The sequence below is a fragment of the Sebastes umbrosus genome, chromosome 3, assembly GCF_015220745.1.
Source record: "Sebastes umbrosus isolate fSebUmb1 chromosome 3, fSebUmb1.pri, whole genome shotgun sequence".
Lineage (NCBI taxonomy): Eukaryota > Metazoa > Chordata > Actinopteri > Perciformes > Sebastidae > Sebastes > Sebastes umbrosus.
Window position 1 is genome coordinate 7,827,501 of NC_051271.1, and position 10,490 is coordinate 7,837,990.

The following is a 10,490-nucleotide window of genomic DNA, read 5'->3' on the forward strand; positions in this document are numbered from 1 at the left end:
ATCAGATGTTGGTAGATGTCTAGCTGGCAGTTAATAAGACTAATGTCTTTGTTTCCTGTATGCCAGGTGTCTGTCCTTGTAATGTGCCACACGCGAGAGTTGGCCTTCCAGATCAGCAAAGAGTACGAGCGCTTCTCCAAGTACATGCCCACCGTCAAGGTGTCGGTGTTCTTCGGTGGCCTGGCCATCAAGAAGGACGAGGAAGTCCTGAAGAAGAACTGCCCTCACATTGTCGTAGGAACTCCAGGACGGACCCTGGCCCTCATCCGCAACAAGACCCTCAACGTGAAGAACATCAAGCACTTTGTGCTTGACGAGTGCGATAGGATGCTGGAGCAGCTGGGTGAGTAAGAGGAACAGAAGTGTTTCTATAGATATAGATTAAAATGTTTCTGATTTATTTGTTATACAAAGACGAATCAAAATGCAATTCATTCAAATTTTTTCTTATTTTTTTTTTCTCTGACAGACATGAGGCGCGACGTCCAGGAAATCTTCAGGGTGACACCTCATGAGAAGCAGGTTATGATGTTCAGTGCAACGCTAAGCAAAGATATCCGCCCTGTCTGCCGCAAGTTCATGCAGGATGTGAGTTACCGTCAAGATTTATGAATCTTTCAAATTCTACCCACTGTTCTTCATTCAGCTATTATGTATCCTTTTTTATGCATGTTCACATTACGATAAACATTGGTTCAGTGTTTGTTGCAAAGTCCCTCGTAGCTTTGCCCACTTGTGGCTGTCAGTGCCATAAGTGGCCATATCAGAGGGGCAAAGTGATCCTCCTCGGCAGATTTGGCTCGGTCAGGACAGTCAGTCCTCCTGGCTCTGCTGCAGTCTAGGAGAACAGGTTCAGCGAGCCAAAACTTCAGAAAATTGCATGCCGTTGTAGCTGTGTATGTGTGTGAGAGACTAACGTTTGGCTCCTCTCTCTTCCTGTGTAGCCCATGGAAGTGTTTGTGGATGACGAGACCAAGCTGACGCTCCACGGCTTACAGCAGTATTACTGCAAGCTGAAGGACAGCGAGAAGAACCGAAAGCTTTTCGACCTGCTCGATGTCCTCGAGTTCAACCAGGTAGAGCTACCAGTCATTTAAAGTTAGAGTTTCTTGTCCTCTAGAGGGAGATATTTGTGGTGATTTCAGTGACTTTTATCTCATTGATGTCTTTGCCATTCCCAGAAAATATATACAAGCTTTTTCTTTTGGTTCCTTTTTAGGTGGTGATCTTTGTTAAGTCAGTACATCGCTGTGTGGCTCTGTCCCAGCTGCTGGTGGAGCAGAATTTCCCTGCCATCGCCATTCACAGGGGCATGGCACAAGAGGAGCGGTAGGTGCCTTTTGATTCTCATCTTTTTGTTCACACTTTGAATTCAACAGTAGCTTTTCTAATTTCAATATCCTGAGCATGAAAAATCACAAACAGCTCATTACAGTACTGTAATTTGTTCTTAGGCAAGTATCTGGTGAAGAATTTACAACCAGATTTATGTGTAATATTGTTGGAGATGTTGGCAGTTTATGTGCTTAGTCTAACTTTGGAATATTATCTTCTCATCCCCGCCCCAGGTTATCCCGGTACCAGCAGTTTAAAGACTTCCAGCGGCGAATCCTGGTTGCCACCAACCTGTTTGGCCGAGGCATGGACATTGAGCGAGTCAACATTGTCTTCAACTACGACATGCCAGAGGATTCTGACACATACCTTCACAGAGTCAGTCCAGATATAATATAATTTATGTTTTCTATGTCAGACATCTGTATATTTTACCACATACAGGGGGGGCTGTAGCTTGTACCAAATTTACCAAAACTTCTTCTCTCTCTACCTCAGGTGGCTCGTGCTGGCAGGTTTGGCACCAAAGGCCTGGCCGTCACCTTTGTATCTGACGAGGCCGACGCCAAGACCCTGAACGACGTCCAAGACCGCTTTGAGGTCAACGTAGCAGAGCTACCAGAGGAGATTGATATCTCCTCCTACAGTAAGTTCTGTTGTTGCTCACAAGCCGCCTTGCACTTGACCAGTCTTTGTACATGTGTATGCTGGCGTTTAGCAAGTGATTTATACACCATCCCTTCACTGTGAACATGGTGGCTATTTGCTCTTGAACTTTATCTGGTTGTAGAAAACATGGAATGACACAAAAAGGCAAAGCATAAATACATTGATCTGTGACATCCTATTTGATTGCCTGTGTACAAAGGTACATCACATATTTTTGCCCTTCTTAAAAACGTTCCTTTCTCTCTTTGCAGTTGAACAGTCCAGATGAGTCTGAGGTGTCTTTCCAGTGAAGATCGTGTGTGACCCTTGGTGTTGCTGTATTTTGGTGAAGAAAAAAAAAACCCCCTCAACATTTTATTTTAAAGTCCCTCCTACCATATAAGTTGGCAAGTTCGTAATAATAAAACAACTTTTTTTTTTTTTTTTAATTTTATGTCTTTGCAGGGTGCTTGTTTTAGTGTTTTCCTTGTTAAAACATGGATATATTGTTTTGGTTGCAGAAATAAACTTTTTTATACCTTATTTAATGGTGTTGGTTGTTTTTAATTAATGTCTTTTCAGATGTTAAATTAAACATAGTTACTACAACAGTATCATATAAAATACAAACAGTGTTGTAGTTAACTATCTTCACAAGCAGAGGGCGCCATCATCGTAGTTTGAAGACTTAGCTGTTAGACTGTTTTCCCAAACACATGGCAACTTTGAACTGGCTGCCAAGTTTGAAACTGTGCAAGTTAAGTTAAAATAAAACCTCATGAAACTTGAGCTCAGCAGCCAGTTTTTATCACATGGATGGACCAACACAAACGTGTGACAGCTACAATGAAGTGTCTCAATCCACGGACGTATATAAATGTGACAATAATACAAACTTGGATCCAAATAAAGAAAATATATTTACAGAATATAGTGCGATCCAAAATAAATTCTCAAATAGGTGTGTGTAAGACATTTCTCTAAGCTGCATTTAATGCACAAACAAGAAATCAATTGGCGTTGGTCCAGTCCTTGCTGAACGCTCGTGTCAGGTCCAGATAGCGTTCCTTATCATTTCAACAGTCTGAATTACACAGGAACAGTGTCATTCATTGCAGTGTGTAAATATAAATGGCTTGTCATGTCAGTATGCCAAAAAAAGGCACAGTCTGTTTATATTCATAACATGCTGTGCTGGTTTTATAAGTCCACATTTTCTTTCTACATAAAGCTGCAAAAGATTCTTTTGCTTGTTGCTGAGTAGTCACAGTGCATTGTGGGATATGGAGTCATCCACCGTCACAGTATGTGAGGCTATTGTTGCAGGTGAGGTGATCCTTGGGCACTGCGGTCATAGTTCTAGTTCTTAAGTTTCAGTGCTAAACAAAGTGCTTTGTTGCTCTTGTAGTGTTTCTCCTCTCAGGCTGATCTGAGGGTCTCTAAAAATAAAAAAATAAATCCTCCACACCTGAACCAGCAATCAGTCCAGAGAGGAGGAGGTCCAGGGACGCTACAGGGCTCTAATTTAGGTCCCATGTCTGTTTGAACAGGAGCGGGCAAGTGTACAATCCACTCCGGTCACACAATAATATCACAATCAAGGGTTGCCTTTATGATTGAGAATAAAACCGAGGCGGCCCTTTGGGTGCCTGTGGTCTTCACTCATTTGGAGCCAGATGAGAGAAAAAAAATGGCCCCTAGTCTTGAAGTGTCTTCCTTCATCAAGAAAGTTGACCTCATCACATTAAGATAAAATTAAACATCCTCTTCAGCACTAGTCTATGAACTGGTGTGTGTCTCCGTACATCCACTGCTGCGGAGGGAGGGCCACTTCGTTGAGGTGGCCGCAGTCGTCGCTGCATTTACACGACTGGATGAACATGGCCGACCTCTGGAAACGCTCGCCGTCCAGGCAGACGAAGGTCACGGGTACGGTGCGTGTGCGCCGCGGCGAGCAGCACCGTCCGTCCGTGCACACGCCGCAGTAGTTGGGCCGGTAAAGGCGGACACTTGTGCATTCTCCATAGGACAGGCGGACGGGCTCCGGAGCCTTCTGGGTCGGGGAGCACTTCTTCCCTTTCTGTGGTTGGATGATAAAAGTAAAAGTGTCATAGGCTGATGTTTCTAATTGGCTTCAGTAGCAAACAAGTCATATGAAGATTTACATTATAACATCTGACTTTTATCTGCCCTGTCCTTTTACATAACAGCAAATTTAAGCAGCTTTACACTCAAACTCATTAGTTTCACATTAAGAGAGCCAGACTTCAATTTGTTATGCCAAAACAGGGATTGAGGGAGGGATTATTTTTAGATTAAAGTGATTAATTTTACATTTATTTAACATCGGAGTGTGCCTTTCTGTTAAACACACTGACACCTATGATCGTTCCTGGCACCAGAGCTTTTAACTCAGTAGAGCAGAGCAAAGAGCTCTTAGTGTGTGTCCAACATGGAGGATTAATATAGACACACCGCTTCCCTGGACTCTGAGTACACAGACGGGGCCTAGCTATGGACAGTTGCTTGGCAGGAATGCCGGGGGTGGGGGACTATATTTAAAAAGGCGCCTGCCTGCCACCAAAACGCCGCCGAGTAAAATCAGCACTGCCCGGTTCCCACTGGATGCAGAGCTTTCCTGAAAGTACCGCCGAGATAATCTCTGTTCTTCAACTCGGGATAAAGATGGCTTTAGCTCTAACAGCATATTTACTCAGCGGCCAGAAGGTCAAACGATTCATTCTCTGCCTCTGCTCTTTAGATTAAAGATGGAAACAAGGAAGCAGAGCAAAAAAAATGAGCAGGTATTGTTTTCCCCCTGCGTAGTCTGACATGGATAGATAAGAGGTGAAATAATGCCTTACTGATGCCTGTTATCACAAGGCGTTTAGGTTTCACTGTGTGAGAGATAAGTTGTTGTTGTGATAAGAAGTTCTCTTGGCAGTAACGAGTGAATATTCGACCTCCGCACTCTGTCTGGCTCTCCGTCAGTTCAAGTCAAGTTCAGTCCGCCTCACCTTGGCGGGGACGGTCAGGCCGTGGCACGGCCGTACGGTGCAGATCCTCGTCTCTCTCTCCAGCTTGCACTCGGGGTTCTTGTTGGTGATGCGAGAGGAAACGCCCATCCCACAGCTGCTGGAGCACTGGGACCAGTCAGTGGTCTGGACGGGACACTTCTTCTCCTTCAGATGGTTCCACACTGAGGAGCCCAGAAGGAGGGAGAAAAAGAAAAAAATCATACACATCAGTTACGCCAGTGGTCTCTTTACTTGTTAGCTACATTAGCAGTGTGGCTCTATGGATGGCGATATTGGTCGGTTGGTCCTCTACTCTGGTCCTGAAATATCTCAACAACCATTGAATTGATAGCCATGACATTTGGTATGAACATTCATGATGCCCAGAGGATGAAGGACTTTGGTTACTGGTGACCCCTTGATCTTCCATCCAGCGCCAACATCAGGCCAACATTTTATTTGTCCAATCCTTTGGTTTATGGTTTATAGCATCAAAGCACCACTGTGCCAAAGTGCAGCCTCACAGAGCTGCTAGCATGGCTGCAGACTCTTTTTCTCGTGAATGGTTGATCATGCAGCAGTCTGAGGAGGAATAATTACTTTTCAGTTGAACTGGTCACAGCCTGGGGTCACAATAAACAGAGCGCTGTTTTAACACAAGCCAAAAGGTTTGAGAACCACTGAATGTTAGATTACCCGTTTTTATGTAACAGTATTTTAATTATTTCTTATGATTACGGTTAACTTAATTACATTGCAAACTCTGTGATATTCAGCACCCAATTTAAAGAGGACCTATTATGCTAATTTTAAGGTGCACATCCTTTCACCCTCTGTCTGTGTCAAAAAAGCCCAGTCTGCTCTGATTGGTCAGCTGGCCCACTGTTGTGATTGGTCAACCGAACCAAACTCCTCAGACTCCAATCCAGCTCCATTCTACGCAGCTTTGTTTGAGGGCGTGCCAAACTAGCGGCTAGGCAGGTATTATGCAATTGTGTTACTTGGTGACATCACCATGTTACTGAAGAAAAGGCGGGACTTCAATCAAGGAGTTTTAGGCAGTTCAGGAGCAGTGTTTCTGTTGGGGAGAGTAACTCCCTTTGGCATGGACTTTGTAACTTTTCAGACCTTTTACATGCACAAAAAACTATATAACACACTAAAGGAAAGGAGAAAAGCACAATAGGTCCTCTTTAAAATAACTAACGAAACAAAAATGTTAGTGACGATAAACACTAAATATTCTCCTCTCAGTCTCCCTTTCTCTCACCAGGCAGGTGTTTGTAGCCATGTTCATTCTCCCAGCCGCTGGCCTTGGCGTCTGCGAGCCCGTTGGCCAGCTCGTTGTCAGGCTGGTGTGGGGCAGGATGGTGCTGACGTCTGGGCAGGTGCTGTTGCGGCGGAGGCACCTGTGATGAGAGATAAGATAAGATGAGACAGTGCTGGGGATTCATCTGTGCCGCAGTCCAGCTATCTTTTATGTGTTTTTCACAGTGTTATCACCATGGCACCCTGATTATCAGGGGATTACTTCAGGGCAGTAGGTCAGAGGAGAGACACTTTACTCCTTTCTACCTGTACGAGTCTTTTGTTTTCGATTAGGTTACAAATATTCTCTGGTTGCAGCTTCTTAATTGTAATGATCTGATGTTTTTCTTATGATCTTATGTGATCATAATAAACTTAAAATCTTCCATCTTGAAGTTTTGGTCAGTTTTGGTAATTGTTTGATTAAAAATATATATTTAAATTGTTTTTGTTTTGCAGAAATCACTCTTTCATCCCAATCACCTTTGTTTTATACATCCATAAAATATGTTTCCAATTTGTGCCATGTGTGCCAAACACTTCCTAAGAGAGTCCTTTGCTATGACATGAAAAGAAACGTACCTGATGCTTAGGTGGGAGCCGCCAGGTGCCCTTATGGCAGTCCACACTGAAGCAGCACTGCCCGGGTATCCTGACGAGCCGTGGGTAGGGGCAGGATAGAGAGGCCTGCGGCAGCTTGTTGGAGCAGAGAGGAGCACAGCCGACGGCGCCATCGATGCAGGTACACTGGTGTTTACAGCCGGCACGGAAGCTCTCGCCGTTCTGGTAAATCCTGCCGTTGTACTCGCACGTTCGTCCCTCTGATTTTGCTGGAAAGACACATTTTACTCAGCTGAAACCAAACATTTAATGACTCGCAAATTGCAGATTGGTCATGTGAACAAACTGGCTGTTGTTGTGCATAAAGCAAAAGGGCAAACAGGGGTATTCCTGGCACAATCCATAGGTTAGTTAGGTATCTCAGTTTCTACAGGACATCCTTTAAAGTCTAAAAGGGATGTTAAGTATGTTAAGAAGAATTCACCATGTGCTCTTATTTCAACAGCTGTTGAGTAAAGTTCCTCCTGACTTGACCAAAAACCCACACACAATGACTTCACATGGCAACAGTGCACAATGATCACACAGAGGACCACTAGGATGGAAAGGTCAGTGGAAATAAGGAGACAGGAAGTGTCAGACTCCTTGTCTCCGAGGCGTGGAGGAACCAGCTATTCATAGTTTGTGGGGCAGCACCGGCACGGTGCAGATGGAAGGTGTATTTTTATCTTTGAAACCCCCTGTCGCTGCCATAAAACATATACTACTCATTAAAATACCCTCCTGTCTTGTTCCCAGAAGGGCACGGTTAAATGTTGCTTAATCACCGTGTTGTGATGGCTTTGACTTTATGGAAAGGATGTTCAATTAACATCGATGTCCTGGACATCTTTTGTATATTGCTGCACAGATATCACAACCTTTTGGCTTTTAAAGCACATTCACCTTCGTCATTTTAAATATAGGATTCTTTTTCCATGTTAACACTATGCCCTCCATCGGGTGAGCAGTGCAAATAGCTGTAGTATAGGAAGCTATTTTCTGAGTGAGATTCCCTCCCTGTTCCCTCCTCTCTCTCACCTCGACAGATGCCCCAGGCCATGGTCACATCGTTGCCGTAATTACACTCCAGCCCTTTGTGGTGGTCGCAAGGCCTCATGTGGCCGCAGTCCTGGTTGAGCTGCGAGGCGCACACCTTGCAGCACCCACATCCGTCTGGCACGCTGCTAACTCCCGGAGGGCAAACCAGGGGCTCGTCGGGGCACTCACACACTGCTGGGCAGCTAGCGGTCACCTGGGAGGGATGAGGGAGAGAGCAGAGAGTGGAGATCATATCTTCAGACAAATGATCTGAGTCATGCAACATTTTCTACAGCCAAGAAAAGAGAAGAAAAACCCATAGACTTGTTACAGTGCAGCTTCAACAAAGGGCATTCTTGGCATGTCTTATAGAGACACAATGTATGGGTGCTGAAGTCATCATCAGTACACTAGTACTAGCTTTTTTTCCAAGTGTGAGGAAGAGCATGGTCATTTCTGATTCTGTATCATCTCAGGGTTTGTGAATCATTTTGAATTCTTCCACACACAAAGCACTGCAGTACAGTAAGTACTAAGTCAAGTCACTGCTGGCCAGAGTGTCTAGACAGCTCAGGGTTTGTGCCCAGTCCCCTGCTGACTCGGAGTTTGAGTCATCGCTCCAGCACTAGAGCCAACTTGTTTCAGTCTGAGGAAATCAAAATGTCACTGTACTTTAAAAAAAAAAAAAAAAGGAGACATGAGTAGGCATGCTGCTTACCAGAAATGACAACCAGCCTCAGAAGAAGCCTTTACAATGTTATGTAAGCAGAGTGATAACTAACCCCACCTATTTACCAAACTTTGTATTGCACTTTTTAGGCTGACAGACATAAAGTTACATCAGTAATCTGATGTTGAAGGTGTTTGTTTACACCAGTTTATGCTGTTCATACTCTAGAGATCAAAGTTTAATCACATTTATAGCTACTATCAAGAGCAGATTACACATTAATCTCAATCTTTAAAAAAACAAAAAACATTCTGTAAATAGAGTTAGGAGAGAATAATTTTACCTGTGTGATGACGGCTGTTGTCAGTACAGTCAGGTAGATCAGAAATGCCATGATTAGCCTTTGACAAGTTTAAGAAAAATACAAATAAAGATAAAATGAAATCTTCAAGCTCCACTCCACTGAGCGGTTGCTATAGTCTTAAGTAGTTTCACACTGAGTTTCAGTCTCTTTTGGACCGCAGTCCTTGTTATTCTACTGGGCTAAGTGTCTAAAATCTAATTTATACCCGGTGGTGAGCCTCTGGGAGACCACGCCCCCTTCTCCATACTTCCAACCAATCAGAGTGCAGGAAGCAGCCCCAACATTCCAAACGGGGGCGTGGCTTCACCGTGAGGACAGCTCGCTGATTGGTGGGCGTGTTTTTGGAATGAATGCAGCCATTCATAAAAATTCTGCAGGGCTTTCTCTGTATTTATTTTATGGGTTAAAAATTAAAATGTAACAGCCGCTTTCAAGTCACACTCAGGCACATTCCTGCTTTTGTGGCCGCCGCTCTGCTAACACTAAGTAAATATATTCAGCTGGTTCCAGACAGCATGGGAACATTAATAGGACCTCCACCTCTGGGGGAAAAAAAAAGAAAAAGAGAAAGGAGGAGGAGGAATTCCCTCTGTTTTTCCAGACTAATGTAGGTGCCAGGACAGAAAATTAAAGTGGAGTGTGTTAAGCAAATAGTAAGATAATAGCAGCTGGCAGAGAGAGCGTCAACACGCCCTTCTCTGTCTGTGCCCATCAGAGAAAATGTGTTTCCATAGTTTTTCAAAGGTGTATTTTGATTGTTTTGCTGTTCATCTTGAATTCAGCTGTCCCTGACTATTATTTCTAACCACATATGGTGCTGACATGGGAATGATGAGGATATGATCACTTGGAAAGAATGGTGGAGTCGAGGGTGAAAGCAAGATTATTGTTTTAAGGGCAGCTCATGTGAGGGTTGGCCTCCTCCTCCTCCTCCTCTTCCACTGTCTTCGCTTTTTCAACCGCAGGTTTTCAGCCACACCTGCCCTGACACAGAGACCTCCTTTGATGAGAGAAATGTGATAGGCAGAGGCTTGAAAGTAAGATTCCAGCTATGAATGTCCATGTATATAGGCTGCGTGCATAGTTCTGGCTTAGAAAGCCAAACATCTCACATGGTTTCTCAGCATTGGGCTGTGGTGGTCTCAGGTGCTGGGAAATCTCTGTAGGTTAGTTAAACCTCGCCCTCATACAGGAGGTAATGATCTATAACCCATATTCTGTTTCAGGCTTAAAATAGGTGATTGATTCAGTTTTAAAAGAACGGTGTGTAACATTTTGGGGGATTTAGTAGCATAAATGGAATATAATATTCGTAGCTATGTTTTCATTAGTGTACCTGAAACTAAGAATCGTTGTGTTAGCTTAAAATGAGCCCGTCATATCTATATAGGGAGTTGGTCCTCTCCATGGAGTACGCCATGTTGCTCCGCCATGTTTCTACAGTAGCCCAGAACGGACAAACAAAACACTGTCTCTAAAGAGATCCATTTACATTTTTACGTTACCT

The 10,490-nt window shown here is 43.9% G+C and overlaps 2 protein-coding genes across 2 annotated transcripts in view; one reads left to right on the forward strand and one right to left on the reverse strand.

Annotated features, from left to right (window-relative positions):
* Nucleotides 1-2,526, forward strand: part of LOC119485355 (ATP-dependent RNA helicase DDX39A-like) — a 5,974-nt gene extending 3,448 nt beyond the window's left edge. The window contains exons 4-10 of the mRNA XM_037764899.1: nt 67-343; nt 470-588; nt 945-1,076; nt 1,220-1,329; nt 1,569-1,713; nt 1,834-1,981; nt 2,256-2,526. Coding sequence (XP_037620827.1) covers nt 67-343; nt 470-588; nt 945-1,076; nt 1,220-1,329; nt 1,569-1,713; nt 1,834-1,981; nt 2,256-2,272 — 948 coding nt within the window. The 3' untranslated portion in view covers nt 2,273-2,526. The remainder of the gene's footprint in view (nt 1-66; nt 344-469; nt 589-944; nt 1,077-1,219; nt 1,330-1,568; nt 1,714-1,833; nt 1,982-2,255) is intronic.
* Nucleotides 2,527-2,773: 247 nt separating this feature from the next.
* On the reverse strand, nt 2,774-9,167 carry LOC119485356 (CCN family member 1-like). The gene is made up of 6 exons (XM_037764900.1): nt 8,963-9,167; nt 7,950-8,163; nt 6,891-7,138; nt 6,271-6,409; nt 5,001-5,182; nt 2,774-4,063 (listed from the first exon to the last, which is right to left on the reverse strand). Exons 1-6 carry the CDS (start codon nt 9,011-9,013, stop codon nt 3,758-3,760), a joined length of 1,140 nt encoding a protein of 379 aa, XP_037620828.1. The 5' UTR covers nt 9,014-9,167; the 3' UTR covers nt 2,774-3,757.
* Nucleotides 9,168-10,490: the final 1,323 nt, after the last annotated feature.

Coding starts and splice junctions, on each gene's coding strand:
- LOC119485356 (XM_037764900.1), bottom strand. CDS start 9,013: ATGGCATTTCTGATCTACCTGACTGTACTGACAACAGCCGTCATCACA. Junction 7,139..7,949: donor GGCCTGGGGCATCTGTCGAG/GTGAGAGAGAGG, acceptor GTGTCTTTCCAG/CAAAATCAGAGGGACGAACG. Junction 6,410..6,890: donor GGCTCCCACCTAAGCATCAG/GTACGTTTCTTT, acceptor CTCTCATCACAG/GTGCCTCCGCCGCAACAGCA.